The sequence below is a fragment of the Protopterus annectens genome, chromosome 1.part2 (assembly GCF_019279795.1).
Source record: "Protopterus annectens isolate FY-2018-M chromosome 1.part2, PAN1.0, whole genome shotgun sequence".
NCBI lineage: Eukaryota > Metazoa > Chordata > Ceratodontiformes > Protopteridae > Protopterus > Protopterus annectens.
Window position 1 is genome coordinate 502,867,194 of NC_056727.1, and position 20,843 is coordinate 502,888,036.

A 20,843-nucleotide genomic window follows, 5' to 3' on the forward strand; every position below is an offset into this window, starting at 1 on the left:
GTTGATGAACATACAGAATGGGTATTCTCCATGGTGGTAGCTCATAAGAAAAGCTCAGATGACATCAGTCTATGTATTGATCCACGAGGTTTAAACAAGGCACTGAAAAGACCTAATCATCTAATGCGTACAGTCGAAGAAGTTGCTGCTCTTATGCCAAGTGTCACCGTTTTCTGTCTTACATGAAAAGAGATCATTTTGGCAAATTTTGCTTGACCAAAAGCTCTCATTGTTAACCACTTTCAGTACTCCGTTTGGAAGGTACACATTTTTGAGAATGCCATTTGGGATAACTTCTGCAAGTGAAGTCTTTCAACATGGAATGGAGTAAATTTTTTCTGGGTAACCCTGTGCTATTATAGTAGATGATATACTAGCAGGAGGTAATAGTGAAGCTGAGCATGACAGAAACCTCAGAAAAGTTCTGGAAAGAGCACATCAAGTGAATCTTAAGCTCAGTCCTCAAAAATGCAAATTCAGTCTAGGAAAAGTCACTTATGTTGGTCATTTATTCACCAGTTCAGGCTTAAGACAAGACCCTTCTAAGAAAACAGCTATTCTCGAGATGCCAGCTCCAGACAATGTTTAACCCTGCAACGTTTTCTTGGAGTTCAGACACCTAGGCAATGAGATATTTCCCTGTGATACATTTAGTTAGGGACACATAACTGACATGATATTCAGCTGCACAGAAATATGGCTGTTGTAAATTCCCTGTGGGCAAAGAGAAGCAGACACGGCCATGCCCACAGCTTTAATAACCACATGCACAGGGACAGAAATAGTAACGAGTGTTGTGCTCAGTGTACAATACGTGTTTATATAAATTCAAAATGTAGACATGCTTTACATCATGGAAGAAATCCTACATGCTACTGTAGTTATATTTATACTGCATTATGTAATTTTAAATAATGTTCCCGAAATATTGTGAAAAGGATTGTGGTCCACACACACACCACTTATAAAGGCACTGCCCAATAAGTACTGCATTTTTATTGTCACTGACATGCCAACTGGCCAGCCTGCTCCTGGATGCCTATCATACTGCCTGCTGTCGAATGTTGCATTGGGGACCATGGACATTATTTTCCCCCTGGGCATTTGGTTACTGAAGTTGTGGGCATGGCACCACATTCTCCTGTTTGCCCACAGGGAATTCACAAACAGCCACATTTCTCTGCAGCTGAATGTCCCTTCAACCATGTGTTCCCAACCAAATGTACCACAGAGAAATATCTCACTGCCTAAGTGCCTGAATCCATTTTCCTGGCATGGTTAACTACCTAGGCAAGTTCATTCCAGACTTGAGTCAAATATCAGCACCACTCAGAAAGCATTTGATGTCCTGAAACAGACAGACATTTTATGTGGGACATAAAATTTTAGTAATAGAAAATATACATCTTTACAGGTCCTACGCATGGTGGGTAGGATCAGTATGAAGAATGTATTTAAATGCTGGACCTATATTACATTTTCTTAGTTCCCGGTCTCTATGGTCTTGTTTTAGGACCGTGGGGACAACTTTTTAGGTCAGGAGGAACTCCCTACTGAGAATCCAGACATGTGACCTCAATAGCGAATAGGATGATGTTTAATTTGCAATGGCAAACAGTTTGTTGATGCTTCTTGATTGCAGCTTTTTACCGATGGTGGAACTGTCTTAAATAACTTGCATTGGATAGATTTTCTTACAATTAAGGTAAGGGATTCTAGCTATGTTTATATGAGTTAAGAAACAAGGAACACCATGATAGTATTTTGTTGAAAGAACTCTCAGCCTGTGAGGGATGTGTTCTCATTTCTGAATGCCATTTGCCAAGTTGTAATGCTTTTGTTCAAAATATGCACTTTTGAATTATGAGCTTGTAAATGCATTTTTTTATGTCTGAAGTCTGCAGCGTTTTGTCTAGTCAGAAGGTTTTTGTAATGCTTTGAAATATTTTGTGATGAGTGTGAGTGCTGCACTTTAGAAAATGAATTGGATTGAATTTAAACTGCATTTGAATGTAATGATGGCTTTAAATTGATGCAAGGCAATTAAGCTTCATTTCAAATTAATGAGCCCGCCAAAAGTTGTTTAGTATAAGTATTTTGGAATCATTTTATGATATTGTATCTGATGAAGCATAGTTTAACTATGCGAAAGCGCTTATTCTCTGTTTCCAATAAATGAATTTTTTACATATTTCCATCGTGGATATTTTCAGTGTGTCAGGAGCTTGAGCTGGGACTACTCTATAGAAGGATTTACTCGTGGTGACTGTTCTCACTTTTTGGACTTCATGGTTAACTACCTAGGCAAGTTCATTCCAGACTTGAGTCAAATATCAGCACCACTCAGAAAGCATTTGATGTCCTGAAACAGAGAATTGCCAGTCCACCAACTCTCAGATACTATGATGTTCACAAGCCAGTTACTCTTGGCAATTGTATTTACATGGTCAAAGTTCCATGATTATGTTTATGCTAGAACTATCCAGATTGAAACAGATCACCAACCTCTAGTCACTATTTTGAGAAAGCCTATGCATACAGCTCCAGCCAGACTGCAACAGATGATGCTGAAATCGCAAAAGTATAATTTCAATCTTGTCTACAAGAAAGGTAAACTTCTTTATCTTGCTGAGATATTATCCAGATCACCCAGAAATACCAATGAACAAAATGAGAATCTTGATTTTGAAGTCATGGAAGTGAGAAATTTTTCTTCCACACATCTTGATGAGCTTAGAAATCATATAGCCACAGATCCAGTTTTACAACAGCTCAACCACTTTATCAAACAAGGATGGCTATCAGAGCAATCTAGTTTACCTCAAGCAGTGCAACCTTATTTTCCATACAGAGATGAGATTTTGTCTGACAATGGTATCATCATGAAAGGTCTGAAAGTTATTGTTCCAAAGTCCTTGCAACAAGACTACATTACTATCTTGCATTGTGGCTACCCAGAAGCAGACTCTACAAAAAGAAGGGCGAGAGGACTAGGATTTGGCCTTGCATGTCACAAGATATTGAGAGAGTGCTATCATCTTGTTCAGTATGTAATAGCACTAAGTCGCATCAACAGAAAGAACCACTTCAGCTAAACCAGATTCCTGAACTACCTTGGTCGACAGTAGCCACCAACATTTTCCAATGGAATGGTCAACATTACTTGGTGTTAGTAGACTCTTATTCAGATTGGTTAAAGATTAACTTACATCCTAATCTAGAGTCCAATACTGTTATTACTAAGATGATGCATCATTTTGCAGTCCATGTAGTCCGCACAAAGTTATTTCTGACAATGGCACACAGTTTGAAAGCCAACAGTTTAAAAGATTTGCTGAAGAGTGTGACTTTACTCATGTCACGAGTAGCCCAGATTATCCGCAGTCAAATGGTTTGGCAGAACGTGCAGTTCAAAGTGCGAAACAACTACTAGAGAAGTTGAAACGAGACAATAATGATTTTTCCTGAATCTTTTGAATCTCAGAAATATTCCTTCTGATAAACATCTTAGTTCACCTACCCAGAGACTTTCGTCACGACAAACCAGAACCACGTTACCAATTATTAGTCAATTGTTGGTTCCATGTATCAAAAACAACAGATCAGTGAAAGCCAATCTGTACTTAAGCATTTACCCCAGAAGTCCTATTACGATAAGGCCAGCAAACTGCTCAATCCATTACGAGAAGGAGAAGTGGTAAGGATGCAAATGTCCAAAGGTTATGATCGGATTGGAGTCGTGAAGAATATTTGCTAACAGCCGAGAATGCACATTGTGGAATCACAAAGAGTAGCGTTTAGGCAGAATCAGAAACATTTGATGCCGGTGTCCAAGCCTATACCACAGCACATAGCCTTTGAGAAAGACTTATCTCAGAGTGAGTTGTCCACTGAAGATGTTCCAGTGAATACCCCTGTTCCTGTGATGAATCCCGATGTTCCTAATACAAACCGTTCACCAAAGAATGTCCCTGTTGCTAAACCCAGTCCTGATTATTATGTTACCAGATCTTGTCGTATCTTCAGACCATGTTATAGATACATGGCAACTTGGACATGAACATTATGTTTGTTTCTAATGTCTATATTACTGCATATCTAACTCCAATGTCATTTCTATTTAAGGGCAATCTTTTTAAGAGGCAGGATGTAGATCAATATGTGTGTGCATGTCTTTAAGAAGCTAAGGGCTTGCACGTGTAAAAAAACTGAGCACATGCAAGCCTGACTGCCACTTTGTAGTAAGCTGTTGAGATGTAAGCATGTATGTCTGTAAGGTCTTGTTAATCAGTTTGTTTATATTTGATGATGCTGTTATCCATCTGGATGTGTTTTCATGTAATAAAACATCTAAACAAACTACCCCGCCTGCTCGTCATCTATACTAACAGGGACAAGAGACAGATAGGTACTATTAGGGAGGGTTGCGATTATAAATGGATATAGTCCAAAGTAGTATGGGAGGAAGAAAGACAGTTGGGAATGAAGCTAAAAATTAAACAGAGATAGGGAAGCAGGAAACAAGAAACAGAATTATATGTATAGAAGGAGTACGGTCATTGGGGAGGGTTTTAGAATAAGAGTTGCAAGTGAAATGTGCATGTAGAAAGTATAACATTAGAGTAAGAGGGGGTCAATGGGAATTGGGGATAGGGTATTGGGGAGGGTTTTAGAATAAGAGTCGCAAGTGAAATGTGCATGTAGAAAGTATAACATTAGAGTAAGAGGGGGTCAATGGGAATTGGGGATAGGGTAAGGGAGCAAAGCCGAGCATAGCAGGCTTCCCATCCTCAGGTCAATTTATAACTGAGGTGATCTGTCACTTCCTGAAACTAAAAAAAACTGCCATATACAGTACTGTCTACTGCTCAAGCAAAAGGAGAAAGTGGCCAACTTAATAAGAGGTCCTTAGAGTGCACAGACTATGTCACAGAGATTTTCAGTCACAGCGCAGGCATGAAGTTAATTGATTAAAGTTAATGCGCAGCAAGGTTCTTCATGATAAATATACTTACATTAAACACTGACAACATTTCAGTAAACTTGTAGGTGTAGGGCCTCTGACAAAAAATCTTGCCCTCACCAAGAATGATACCACAATACAAAGACAAGATGATCAGCTTTAACAATTGGCTCAAGTACTGGTGTCATTCTAAGGGGATCCAATGTCTGTCTGCCTGGGATGATATGTTGGACAAGCCAAGCTGCTTCGCAAGGGATGGCTTACACCTGTCACCACTGGGCTTCTGGATATTGGCTAAGGCTCTTGCCACCCCCATAGTGCCTTTTTTAGGCAAGGCTCAAAAGACAAACCCACCTCCTTAGAAAACAAAAATGGAAAAAAACTAAGGGTAATGCTGCTCAACACCAGAAGTCTAAATCTCAAGATGCAGGCACTTGATGCACTCCTCAGCATGGAGAACATCGACGTCTGTGCAGTAACTGAAACCTAGTTCAAGGCTCCTGAGAGCACCCCAGCGCTATCAGGCTATACCTCGTATCATGCTTTTCGGCCCCAAAACCCGGGCCGAACCACAAAGGGAGGGGGAGTGTCCATATTCATAAAGGACACTCACACCTCCAGGTTAGTAGCAACACATGAAGCATCAGAGACCATACAGGTGCAACTAACCATAGGCAAAACTGCTATACAACTGGTAGCATGTTACAGACCACCCTCCCAATCTCAAGAATCCCACTCAGCCTTCCTGAAGACATTGGAGGATATGAATGTATCACAAAATACCATCATACTGGGAGACTTCAACTACCCAAACATAGATTGGGTACATTATTCTAGCCCTAATACCCTAGCCCAAAGGTTCCTGGAATTCATAAATTCAAATGCACTGGAACAACTAGTCACCTCTCCCACTAGGGAGATAATATACTAGACCTGATCATCACAAACATGGGGACAAAATGCTCCACACCAGAAGTATACCCCTCACTAGTGAGATCTGACCACAAACTAATCACCCTGGATATACATATCCCACCTCCACCCCAGCACAAAAGACCACAGTGAAAAACTTCTCAAAAGCAGACTTCACTCTTCTTAAGACTGAGATGGTATCCTTTAAGCCCACTGTGCCAGTGGATACCACATCCCACAATGCCGAATCCTTCACAAATGCTTTCTATGGACATCTCCAAGAATGCATGGATCATGCAATCCCAAACAAATCCAAGTCCCTCTCCACCAAATGTAAGCGTCCTGTCTGGTGGACCTCAGCCATAAACAAATTGTATAACAAAAGAAGGAAGCTACTGCACGTCAAGAGCGAAATCCCATGAAGGGAAGACATCTCTGATCAACATTATCAGAAAACTACGTTCTCTCATAAAAACATCCAAGGCAAACTTTGAGAGAAAAATCGCTAAGGACACTAAAGATAACCACAAAGCCTTCTTCAGCTATGTTAGAAACCTGGGCGGAAACCCTCAAATATGCTCAGAGTTGGTTCACAAATACAAAAAATACACTGAAACCACAGATATTGCTAACATTCTGGCTGACAGGTTCAGTGCAAATTTCTTGCCTCCTTCACCCCCAAAAGAAGAAATACTTATCCCAGCTGAATGTAATCTCCCTGTCATCTCAGATGTCCAAGTGAGAACCGCCCTAAACAAAGCAAAAAACACAGCATCAATGGGACCTGACGGTATCCCGGGATGCGTGTTACGTGAACTCCAAGAGGAGCTAAACCCACACATAAAAATGCTATTTAACCTTAGCCTTACTTCGGGATATGTACCTGAACACTGGCGTACAGCAACAGTGGTCCCACTCCACAAGGGGGGTGCCTCTACAGACCCTGGAAACTACCGCCCCATAAGCTTGACTAGCCTGGTCTGCAAAGCTATGGAAAGAATCATTATGGAACTCAATAACGGAGACATAGGGGACCTACAGACGCTTGACCCCACCCAGTTCGGCTTTGTAAAGGGCAGATCCTGCCTTTTAAACCTGGTTGACTTTTTCGAAACAGTCACTAGAGCCATTGATGAGGGCAAAGCAGTCCATACAGCATACCTGGACTTGGCTAAGGCCTTTGACACAATACCCCACTCAGGCATCATAGATAAGCTAAACAGCTTAAAAGTAAACCCTTATGTCACTAGATGGGTTGCAAACTGGCTAAAGGACAGAACCCATAAAGTTAAAATCGCTGGAGCAATGTCAAACTCAAAGCCAGTCACAAGTGGTGTCCCACAGGGATCTGTCCTGGGACCCCTCTTGTTCAGCATTTATTTCTCAGATGTTAAAGCAAACATGGGAGGGCTGTGGCTGACAAAGTTCGCAGATGACTGCAAACTAGGCACCATAGTCGATACACCAGCAGATACACACATCCTACAAAAAGGCCTCACTGAAACGGGCAACTGGTGCCGTAGTCACGGCCTTAAACTAAATGCCAAAAAATGCATAGTCATCCCTTTTGGAAAAAACAAAGTACCCACAAATTATCACATAGACAGCAACCCACTGAGTACAGAAAAAGTAATCAGAGACCTAGGGACCCAAGTAGACAGCGACCTCTCATTTGACACCCATGTTGCCAAAGTGGTTAGAAAAACATTCTAACTTGCACACCTCATCATGAAGGGTTTCACATCCAGATCCAAGGATGTCATTGTACCCCTATATTCCTCCCTCATCAGACCCATGATTGAGTACAATGCCCCATTTGGTATGTACCTCACCCGGCATTTGCAACAGCTGGAGAGACCACAAAAGTACCTCACCAAAAGGATCAAGGGTCTCCAACATATGTCTTATTCTGCCAGACTAAAGAAACTTCAGCTCTATTCAGTAGCATACCACCTGCTCAGAGGTGATCTCTGCCTGACGTACAAGGCCATGTCCAATCAGGATCTGATGCTCAACCTCAAAAAATCCAAATCCATCAGGACCACGAGAGCTAAAGACTTAAACCTCGGCACAAGTATGAATAGGACATGCTGGAGGGATAGATTCATAACCCAGAGGCTTCCCATGCTTTGGAACAGGATCCCAGTTCGTATTAGGCAGAGCCCCTCACTGACTCTCTTCAAGAGAAATCTTGATGAGTGGATGGGAGATCGTAAGTTTACCCCAGGGGTCACATCTGTGTCACTGCTAGACAGGGGAACAGTAAACTAATTCTATTATATAAGGGGACCTTCACTGTGTCACTACTAGACAGAGGCACAGTATTCTAGATTTATTCTGTACATTTTTGTACCATTTCATGGGGTGGCAAAAGCCACATCACTATGGCTAGGCTTACAAATGCCCCAGGGCAGATAGCCTAGTACTATACTAAACTATGAAACTATGAAAAGTCTCAGTAAAGTTGTAGGTGTAGGGCCCTATGGCAGAGCTGCTGCAAAAGAGGTCAGATGTAGTGACTGCAGGCTATTAAACACTAACAAAATTCTCAGTAAAGTTGTAGGTGTAGGGCCTTATGGCAGAGCTCCTGCAATATCAAGGTCAGATCTAGTAACCTCTGGCTTTGCTCTATGAAGGAAAATAGTGGCCGAGTGTAAGAGGAGACATAATTAATATTGATGGTGCCAGTATTAAATAGGGCCTATTTTTAAGTCATCTGATTTGCTCTGTATTAGAAAGAGAATTTCACTTAAATGGAAAGAAAGCAATGCCAGGACATGGGCTACATTTTATATAACCTGACAAATAAAAGAAGAAACATTAGATAGTTTGTGCTATGTCTGCTAGTTTAAGGTTCCACATTTGGCACCTCAACAGACTTTTTTTTTCTTATGGCAGTAGTAGTAAAATATAGGTGAAGCAGAGTTGCTTTACTTGTGGTAATTTTATTTGTGCATACTCCTGGCTGTCTTAATTACAAGAATTGTATCAGAATGGAGGCCAGCATAAACGTCCGCAGATGTTAAGGGAATACATTACCAGGGTTCAGGCTGTTGGATAGTGAGGCATTTCCCTGCAGGTTCATTTAGTTCAGGACAAATGACTGATGTGAAATTCAGCTGAAGGGTGTTATGGCTGTTGCAAATTTACTGTGGGCACAGAGCAGCATACAGTGCAAAATCCATGGCATCAGTAATGAAGTGTATAGGGGGAAAATGCCCTTGGCCCCCAAGGCACCAAGAGACAGCAGGTATCAATAGAGGGATGCCCAGTGGGTATTATCAGTGGCATTGAAAATACAGTGTACAATATGCTTAGCCTTTATTAATGTGGTAGCTTTTTTGTGGATTGTTACCCCCTTTGCAAAACCTAAGGGACTTTACAAAACAAATACTGGAGCATAAGTGTGACTACAGTAGCATGTACACCTTCCTCCATGTTGTAGTTACATAAGCATGTACTATACACTAAACACAACACACATCACTTACCTTGCCCCTCATGGACTTGGTAATCAAAGCTGTGGGCATGGTGCTGCATACTTCTTTGCGCCTACAGTGTATGTGAAACAACTATAGGTTTTTGCTGCTGAATTTTACTTTAACCATGTGTCCACAGACAAATATATGTGGAAGGAAATCTCTCACCGTCTAAAAGCCTGAACCATTATTGCCATCATTAAGTACTGAAGGAGTGTCAGTAAGGCCATATACATGTATGTGTTTTGGAGTAATGAGTCCTCCAAACATACTACTGACTGTTCATGGTTAAACACTAATGGAACAAACAGATATTGAAGGGTGATAATGTAGAATTTATGGAACTACTACGAAGGATGACTAGAAAGGTTTAACATTATAATAGTTCTGGAAATGTTTTTAGAGTTTGCATGATAACAGGGTTTTAGGACTTGCCCAACAGAACCATAGGCAAGAGGGATAGGAGATAGGGAGCAACAGAAGTGGGTTCACTCCTGTCTACAAAGAATACAAACAACAGACACAGGAAAACAGATTGAAAGCCTTTGTACGAGACCAAACTCGAGGCCATAGCACAGTGACAGATAAAACTGTACATCTTGTAGTTGAAACCAAACCACTTCTCCAAAACAAATATCAACCCTCCTACAATCTCTAAACTTAGCCGCAACCAGTATCTCATCAAATGGCAGTAAACAAGCTAGTAAAACATTAATCCTACAAATTACTTGCAAACTAATAAAATAATTGTGGTATATTTGTATTTATAGTACAAAAAGAGACAGAAATTGTCATTCAAAATCCAAATTGCAACATACGTTGTCTAAGTGCTGAAAGTGCTGCTCTCATGAGCATTTCTACTTTTGCTCATATACATTGCTCTCATCAGAAAAAGGAAGAGAGAACAGAACACAGACCAGAGCTGAGAGTTTTGTGAGACCCAAAAACAAACTTAAGTTAGAGTGACTGAAGCAATAATACCCTGGAGCTTAAAAAAACATCTGATATCCTTTTACAGCAAACTGGAGAAGAAATTCATTGATTGCCCTTCTCTAGAATACTCTTCCATTATATATAAAACAGAGTGATGCCCTTGCTTCCTTTAAGGCAAATGGATGCCCATAAATTCATTCTGGGTTTGACCCGTTTTACCCTACACACACAGGAAGTAATGAGTACTGGCAAGGTAGTCATGAGTCAAGAACTGACTCTGCCTTGTAAGACATATGAATCTCCATGTGGAGAAAATCTATTTAATGTGGGACATTATGTACTGGGTGACATGACCAAACTTCATGACAGTCATCGTAAGCTCAGTAGAACCTAAGAACTTCATGATGGTGAGAATTACTCCCTTATGCACACAGTCATATAATACCTTTTTTTAGTTCAGAAAGTAGAAATAATGTAGAAATGTGTGCTTTATCTCACTGTAAACAATGCCCCTCTCCAATATTCTAAGAATTGCATACAATCCTACATAATATCAAGTAGGGTGAAGTAGAGAGAAACAAAAAAGCATGTGGTATCCAGACACCTCGATACCTATTGTAGTGCACAGGTTTACTTATATTCCTGAGCTTACTACTGTCATAGGAGACCCACAGTTGCTATAAAAATATGCTGTCATCTAGACAGCTCAAATAAACTGCTTTATTTTAATAATGATTGCATGGGTTATTGTATTATTTGAATCGTAACATAAAGGCCTTCATATTTAAAGATATAAACTAATTTTTATTTACATAAATTACTTTGTTACAGAATGCAAAACGTAGGCTGATGCCCACAATTACATCATTATGGTGTGGAAATATTGATAACATGGCTGCATGAGAGAAAGTAAAGCTTCAACACACCACAACACAAGTACTTCTGTAGCGCAGAGGAATAAAACTCTGAATACAACCCAGATGACCTGTGGTCAACTAGTGGCCCTTGCACTGGAAGAGCTGACCAAGAAGGATGAGAGTAAGCAGATGATACTGACTCACACATCTTGGGACAAGGGAGTTAACTTAGTCCAGTAAAGTAATGACACATATCAGACGCGGGATGCATATTAGAAAGTTGCTAGGGACAAGTGGCAACAAGCACTGCGTTCGAGCACTGCAACCAGGATAGATACATGCAAACAAGTGTGTGCTTGACCAAAGAATTGTATTCTGGGAGCACCTATCATCCAGGCTGCCAAGAAAGCTGTGGGAGCTATGGTAAACAAAAATCTCCCTGACAGCATGTGGGAGAATAGCCCTCCTGCTGATCTGAATTATCAGTTTAAGAAGGGATACTGATGACTAAATGATTTGGGGGAAAATGGTAGAGAAAAAAAAACACACATGCTTCCTGTTTTGCAGCCTAAATAGTAAACTCTAATATACAGCTATTAATAAAACATAATGTTAAACAAATGTGCCTGGTAAGATGTCATATACTGTCAAAGTCAAATATAGCAATAACCCACGCCTGGGTGTGGGTAATGCGGGATTTACCCACGGTTGGCGTGGTTTGGTCCCGAGGGACCAAACAAAGACAACCGTGGTAATCCATTACCCACACCAAGCGTCAGGTTATTATATCTATGACATTATTTAAGAAAAGAAATAATTACTTTTCTTAAATAATGGCATTGTATAATGCCTCTTTGCTGCCCTTTCGCAGTTGGCTGGTATCCGCGGCAGTTCTGATGTACTGCGCATGCCTACGCAGTACATCAGAGCTGTGGCCAAAGCAGCGGAGAAAGCAAGATCTCCATTGCTTTTACTGTTTCGCTATGTTAAATGGGTTTAACATAGCGAGACAGCTTTAAAATAAGCAACGGAGATGTCCGTTGCTTATGTTAAAGCTGTCTCGCTATGTTAAACCCATTTAACATAGCGAAACAGTAAAAAGCAACGGAGATCTTGCTTTCTCTGTTGCTTTTTACACACTGTGTCACTATGTTAAATGGGTTTAACATAGCGAGACAGCTTTAAAATAAGCAACGGAGATCTCCGTTGCTTATTTTAAAGCTGTCTCGCTATGTTAAACCCATTTAACATATTGAGACAGGTTTAAAAAAAAGCAACGGGGAAAGCAAGATCTCCGTTGCTTTTTACATACTGTGTCGCTATGTTAAAGGAGTTTAACATAGCGAGACAGCTTCAAAAAAAGCAACGGAGATCTCCGTTGCTTTTTTTAAACCTGTGTCGCTATGTTAAACTCTTTTAACATAGCGAAACAGTGTTTTAAAAGAGACTTATACTAATGGAAAAAGTCCGGGCGACCGGACCTTTTTCCATTAGTATAAGTCGATTTACAACGTGCACTCTGGCCAATCAGCGTGCACGTTTTGGAATATTAATGGGGGGTCATGGTATAATACTGCAATCAAACTTAAAATTTTAGGTAGCACTCATCACAGTCTCATCTACAGTTAGAAAAGAAGTCTACACTTCAGGTCTAATGACAGAAGCAGAAGGACAACTCTAGGCTGTACTCTTTGCTTATGAAACAACTGTTCTAGTCACCACACACACACAAGATGATTACAAGTATAGAAAGGTCACATGCCTGACAAAGCTTAAAGACTAATGACATTCCTAAAAAGATTAGGACAGAAAGATGAGTCACGATATGAAAAGAGAGAAGTAAGAAGGTTCCTACTGTAACTTCATGAAAACAGAGAGCTAGTACCAATATCAAATAAAAGGAGCGGGTAATGACAAGTAAACAAAATAAATACCAGGTGTCAGCATTCTGAAGTAGTCATTAAGCAGGATCATATGGTTTCAGCAGGCAACAATATCAGTGGGGATAACTATATGAGCAAACTAAAACCCCAGATTAACAACAGTTTAAGATGAATACTTAACACAGTTTAAAATTTCCTGTCACATTGGTGCAGTTGGAATATCTCACAACCCTTGAGAGGAAAATGATTATCTAATAAGCAAGGAAATATACTAATAGATACAATTGTTCTGGAGATGATTACAAGCAAAAGTGGATGCGGCAATGTCTTCCCAACATGAAACACTTAAATTGTTAGTTTTTTGCTTGATGTTTCTGGCTTGGTGAACTGAGACAGCATATGAAGTTGATTTCTGGAATATCAATCAACAAAATTTTGAGTCATGTCGATCAGTTCACCTACCAGGTCAATAAAGGAATAAATAAATGACTGGAGCTGAATCTAAGATTACTGACAACACCGATCAGTTGGTGCCTATGAACAGAACTTGGGTACATAAACAGATAGATCAGCAAGTAGTATTAGAGGTATCACTATGCAAGGAGGCAAAAATGGCCAACAGTTACGAATGCCCCACCTAAAAACTTATTTGCATGGTGCCTCTTTATCTTAAGCTTCAACACTTAAATGAGACAAGAAGAAATTAGTAAGTAAAATTTACACCAACAGCTAAAGCTGTGAGAGAGATTTTTCAGACAGAATATAAAGAACATTAAGGCACAACTTACGAATAACAATCCTGCAAATGTCAGCATAGTAGGCATGATGTTTAGCAAAGTATTGATGATTACACGGAACCTAGAAGACAATATCAAATGCATTGTAACAAATAAGAATATAAATACATCTTGACATACATTACAAACAAGAAAATATATTTAAAATGATGCATTTCATTTGTCACATAGCTCAGAATAAATATTTTCTCTCATCACTCTGGTGACCAGGGACCAAGAAAAGGCTTAGATTGTTGAGACTTATGTATATGTGTGCAAAAATGAACATATTAGAAATAGTTTGTTGACAGAGATTACTTAACTCACCCATGCTGCCCATTATACAAATAAATAAGCACTATCTTCTGTTCAACGAATAACCTATTACAACATTGAAATAAGACTATATGAGGCTGGATGTGAACTATCTTTACCCTCTTTAGGTAATACAGCCACTGTAGCTGGCAACTCCCGTCAGACTATTGTTAAGCAAAGGCTTTATCACTTTCTTACCTCCTAACTTCCATATTTCCATACAAATATCATTTGTTCCAAGATACTTTGTCGTTTGATTACATGTCAGTGTTTTACTTCAACCTTTCTTATATTAGCTCTAATTTAAGTATAATTAAGGGCCAGATTCAATGAAGCCTACACTAAGTGTACACAATATGTATTCAATAAAATTCTTATCACATTTTTTGTGCTTTCTAGTCACTCAGAAAGATTACACAAACTGTACATTAGTCTACACTTTGTGGTAACCTTTATGAATCTCTGCCAATATTTAAAACTGCAAGAATATCAGTAAAAACTAAAATTAGGAGAAAGAAGGTGTGCATTATATTTGTGCTGTCTGTTCATTCAGAACAGTGTACACAGTGTAGGCTTTAATGAATCTGGCCCTAAGTCTTCCATAAATATTTCCATTTGTGCTTTTTGGTTTCCCCATTCCTCTGCGTTATACAAGTTTCATAAAATTTCCAAAATATTTCTAATACCTCTGCAGGAACTCTGCTTTTAACTTCCTGTCATAGGCTGCCAAAGTTTAGTGACAACTCTTTCAACTTGAGCTGTTTCACTAAACATTTTTGTACTTTAAAGTTATTTAAAAATTGCTGCTTAACAGCAACATTTCTAAACTCATGCATATTGCCCAAATATTCCCTTGTTTTCCCTTTAGCATTCTGCACTTGCTCTTCTTCTTCACTGATACCCCCTTTTTTGCAATATTTTTAACCTTTATCAAAACCTCTAAATAATTACTATTACTTCTTTCCCACATCTCTTTTTTATTGCTACCATTTGTAAATGCCATTGTTCTTTTATCCCACTCACCGGCTATCCCTACTGAAACAATTCGTATCTTCCCTAATAACTGTCAATTCATATTGACTACCCATTCCTAAAATTCCTCCATTTTAACATCTAAGCAGAAATGTGATATTGTATACCTTTCACAATATTACCCTGCATCTTTATCTTAGTCATTATTGCCGCATGATCTGATGCAGTCATTGGATGGGTCTGAAAGCTCTCGATTAAGTAGATATGCTCTTGGAAATATTTCTATCCAGTCTAGTTCAGTTAGTGTATCTTTATAGGTTTATAGGTGTGTACTAGGCTAATGGCCCTGGAGTCTTTACAAGCCTAGCCCATAGGATTACCCTGGCATAGTGCCACCCGACATTAGTTCCCAGTGCCACTGTCAAGTAAAGTCACTGGAGTGATCCCTGGGGTGATTTTCTATTTCCCATCCACTCATCAAGATTTCTCTTGAAGAGGGCCAGTGAGGTGGCTCTGCTTGACATGTATGGGAAGTCTATTCCATAGCATGGGCAGTCTCTGGGTTATGATCCTGTCCCTCCAGCATGTTTTGTTGATTGTAGTAATGAGGTTGAGGTCTCTGGAGCATGTAATGGATTGAGATTTATTTAGATGTAGCATTTCTAACAGATCTGGGTCAGACATGGCTTTGTAAGTGAAGCAGAGCTCGCCTCTAAGTAGGCGATATGAGACAGGAAATAGTTGGTGTTTTTTTGAGTCTGTCCATATAGGACAAATGTTTCAGGCCTAGGATCCTCTTTGTGAGGTACTTTTACAGGCTCTCCAGTTGTTGCAGGTGTTTAGTAAGGTACATGCTAAACGGGGCATTATACTCAATGATTGGCCTAATGAGGGAAGAGTAGAGGGAGATAATCACCTCTTACTTACTGGATCCAAAACTCTTAGTAATGAGATGTGCCACATAGATGGACTTTCTGACCACAGTGGCAATGTGGTGGCCAAAAGAGAAGTTGCTGTCAACCTGTGTTCCCAGATCTCTTATAATGCCTTCTGTGTTCAGTGGCTACCATCGATGTGGTAATTCATGGGAACCGGGTTTTTCCGGAAGGGGATGACGACACATTTTTTGGCATTGAGCTGAAGGCCATGGTTCTGACACCAGTTGTTGGTCTCAGTGAGGCCTTTCTGTAGGATGTCAACATCACTTGGGGAGTTAATAATAGCTCCTAACTTACAATCATCTGTGAACTTTATCAGCCAGAGTCCCTTCGTGTTGGCCTGGACTTCAGAGAAGTAGATACCAAACAGGAGAGGACCCAGGACCGAACCCTGTGGGACTCCACTCATATCTGGTCGGCAGTCTGACTTGGAGTCAGCTACTTTCACACTGTGGGTTCTATCTGTGAGCCAATTTGCAACCCACCTAGTGATATGAGGGTTGATGCCTATGAATATTATGCAAATTCTGTGAGTTTCTGCTACTGAATTCAAGTCTTTCATAACAAATATTCTCATATACATCTCAAAGCACTTACCCTCATTTATTGCATTTTCACTTCTACAGAAAGTCCTCCTAACATACCCCCAGTATATTCTCACTATTGTAAATAAGGTTCTAGACCTGACCAAGTAATCCACCCTGCTAGAAAAGCTCATTAGCTCTCCCAAAATTCTCATAAGCACCATAACAATAGCTTTAGGTAAAATATCAATAAATAAATGCTAGTGGGTTCCTCCTCTCCTCTGCCACAAAACAACTACTACTATTGCCTTCTTTTAAGCCTTTATCTTGTTATAATGTAAAGCCTAGATACACTACAATTAAGAAAAAGTACTTTCTTATTTCAATATCATTATTATATGCAGCAGTCACGGATCAAAACTCCTCCACTTTACATTTAAAATTCTTCTGCATACTATACAGAACTACTTTACAATATAACAAGCAATTTACATCAGAGAATTTTATACAGCTACTAATAAGAACAAGTGTTTAACTTGCTACTTCCTCAGTGCATTCGGTTAATGTTAATGACAAAGTGGGTTATATGCATTAAGGTTCTCCCACGGTTTTAACAATCAATAAACTTTCTAGTCTTTTTCAGTCATTTCTTACAGAAAGTACAAGTGGATAAGATCTTGCCATAAACGTACATGCCCTACTTCTCACTGCTGCAGTATTCTTTACACTTGGAATACTCTGCAGAGGCTGGCCTAACTTCCTTCCAACAAACCAAAGCCTTTGCACCTTCCCAGCATTGTACATCAAAAGTATGTCCTAAGTACAAGTACAAGGCAGATATGTGATGTATGGGCACCTAACCCTCAGAAGTGAAGTGCCCCAGGAAAACCAGATCAACTTCAGAAAAACAATAACATGTCCATCCAGGGAGGAAAACACTAGGAGACAAGGATGTAAGAGAAAACCCCTCTGCAACAGGAAAAGAAAAGGTGGCAGGAGGGAGGGACCGAATACTGCAACAGTGAGAAGTAGGACATCTACTGTTATGGTAAGATTTTACACAACTGTACCATGTCCCTTCCTCTTCACAGTTGCAGTTTTCTTTATACTCGGGAGTGTACAAAAGCTAATGCAAAGTACAGAAGGAGGAAGGCAGACAAAAGTCATCCACAAACCCATGAAGGATAGCTCTGGCAAATCCTGCCCTTGCCCTGGAAATGAAATCCAATTTATAATGTTTGATAAAACTGTAGACAGGAGACCCAAGTAGCAAATTCTAAGAAGGATCTATTATCCAGACCCTTGCAAAAAGCACCAGAAGAGGCTACTGCATTGGTGAGCTAAAGAGGAAAGCGGTTTGTCATAAAAAAGCCTAACAAAAGGAAATGGCTTTGGAGATGCAAGAGAGATGGTTTGCTTAGACACTGCCAAACTCAATTTTCTGGCATGAAAGGAATAAAAACTTGCTCAAATTTTTGGATGCATTTTGTCTTATCCAAATAATATCTGAGCGGTCTATGCAACTCCAAGGTGAGTAGTACCTTCAGACTATCGGACTGTGGAGAAAGAAAAAGGAGGGAAGATGAATAGACTGATTCAAGGATAAATCATTAACCAAAGGACTAGCAAGTTGAGTACAGTCCAGGAGGACCTAAGAACCAGGCATGCAATAAAGAAGATAACATTAATCAAATCATTAACCACCTTGGGCAACCTCCACGAGAGCTTGAAGTTCAGAAAATCTCTTGGCAAAAAGTAAGAACTATCAACAATACAGCCTTCCAAGAAAAATGTTGCAGGAAAGAAAAAAAAAGGCAGGCAAAAAAGGGGACTGAGTTAATTTTTAAGAACAAAAATTAAGGTTGCAAGATAGAGGAATAGGCTTTTTTTTTTGGGGGGGGGGGCTGATATGAAGGATGCCTTTTATGAATTGTTTGACTTCAAAATGAGACTCCAAAGGTAGACTTAAAAGCAGACATGCAAAAATGACTGACAAGTGAACTTTAACAGAAGAATATGCCAAACCACTACTGAACAATTCACACAAAGAAAGAACTGTAGAGGTCCCCACAGAAAAAGGGCCCTGGTCATGCTTGAGAAACCAAACAGAAAATCTCTTCTATTTAGCCACATATGACTTTCTAGTAATAGGTTTTCTGGCTTTCTGCAAAACCCAAAGCACATCCTCAGAAAACTGGTGCCTGAAGGGAATCAAAATATTATCTCCCAAAGTGTCAGCTGAGGTGTGGACAAGTGAGGGTGAATGAGAGACCCCTTGCCTTGGGTGAGAAGATCCATTCTGTAAAATAACTTCTGATGACTGCGCCATCCAGAAAGGGGAAACCAGTGTTGTCTGGGCCAAAAGGGAGTCACCAGCAAGAATTTAGGTGTGTCCCACATGATTCTGTGCAAGACCCTGGGAAGTACAGGAAGAAGGGAACAGGTATACAGGAACATTTCCTTCTAACCAAAGGGCATGGTGTCCCCTTTCCAAAGCACTGGACTTGGAACTCTGGAAGAGAACTGATGATGCTGTCTGTTCAGAGAGGAGGCAAAATGATCTACTTGAGGAGTATCCCACCGATGGATAATATCCAGAAACACCTCTCTGTGAAGCATCCATTCCTGAGGATGTGTCCTCGACCTGCTCAGAGAATCCGGCACTAGACTGCACATTGAAGGGCTGTATGGTGCTGGAAGAACCAAATGATGGTAGGTTGTAAAATCCCAAGCCTGAAGGTACGAATTTGTATTCCCTGTTTATTTTCTGTAAAAAAATCTTTAGAGATCCTGGAACCCAAAGGAGGAGAAAGGCCGGAAGAGCTAGGATTAGAGCACTCAACTCTTTGATAAAGATGTAGTCTGACATCTGTTGACTGGACCAAAGACCTTGAACTTTCAGGTTGTTTTAGGAAGCTCCCAACCTTGATACGAAGCATCTATGTATTGAATAGGAAAAGGAACCTGAAAAGTCAGACCTGGATTTAGGGACAGCAACTGAATCAACCGAGTTAGATTTTGAGAAGGGGTAAAAGAGGGACTGGAAACTCCAGAGAGTTGCAGCGCTGGAGTCATACAGCCTTGAGATGGCATTGAAATTTCCTCATGTAGTGTTTGGCAAAGGAACCATGGGAATGGTGAATGCCATGAACTCCAGGGCTCAGAGAAAATCCCCTGCAGGAAGAATTGTAAGAGAAAAGAGACTGGATATAAGCAGTCAAAGAGAGGACTTTGAGAGGCAGAAGAGAAGCCAACACTGGAATGGTCTGAATCCTGCAACCCAAAAACACTTTATCCTGAGAGGGAGTCAACGCAGATTTTTTGAGATTGAGAGTGAATCCAACATTATGCAGGAGAAGCATAGTGAAATACAGACTCTGAGGCAGAAGCTGCTGAGAGGGGGCTTGAATTAGGTGGTCCAGCTAAGGGAATATATGGATTCCCTGAAGTCTGCAGAAATCTACAATAGGGGCCAGACATTTGGTAAACATCTTTGGAGTTGCAGAAAGATCAAAAGGTAAACCAGAGAACTGATAATGAGAAGAAGAAACAAAGACACATAAAAATTTCCCGAAGAGAGGACGAACAGGAATATGGACGTAAGCATTCTTCAAATCCAAGGAGACTAGTAAAGCCTAGGGAAACAAAAAGAAGGAAAAGGGTCTGAAGAGACAAAATCCTGAAGGAAGGGACCCTGTGAAAGGCGTTAAGATAGGACATTCTGGAATAAATACATGTTTCCTGTTGAGATATGGGAACAGGCTGTATTTACAGATCCTGCAGGACAAGAAGAAAATGAGGAAGCTGGCAAGGAAGAGGCTGAGGGAGACCAAAAAATGGAGGAAGGAACTTCCTAGCTAAAAATAACCATCAGAGAGATAATGAAGGCATCTGTGGCTGTTTTCAAACAGGGAAGGAAAGGGTTAGCCTGACAGACTGAGGAATCTGGTCAAGGGGGAGGGAAGGCTGGATGACAGATACAGGTAGATTTATCAGGAAAAGGTTTTTAGCCTCTAGAATTCTGGATGGGTTTATCTGGGGAAAACGCTCTTAATTCTAACAGGTTATCTAGGTTGCCTAACAACAACAAAAAAAAAGATTTTGAAGGATACTCCCTACAGAACTTGAAACAAAAATTTACTTTAGGTCCTGTAAAACCTTGCCTTTATCCTGCAGGGTTTTAAATAATTCAGCAACAGCAGTGCCAAAAAGATTCTGGTTGTCTAAGTCAGAATCTAAAAGTCTGGCCTTAATGTCATCAGGTAAAGCCTGCAGGCTCAACTAAGAATGT

At 40.2% G+C, this 20,843-nt stretch overlaps 1 protein-coding gene across 1 annotated transcript in view; it reads right to left on the bottom strand.

Annotated features, from left to right (window-relative positions):
* The window catches only part of LOC122789817 (two pore calcium channel protein 1-like), a 2,103,677-nt gene that overhangs the window by 346,882 nt on the left and 1,735,952 nt on the right, over nt 1-20,843 (bottom strand). The window contains exon 14 of the mRNA XM_044057259.1: nt 13,816-13,885. Coding sequence (XP_043913194.1) covers nt 13,816-13,885 — 70 coding nt within the window. The remainder of the gene's footprint in view (nt 1-13,815; nt 13,886-20,843) is intronic.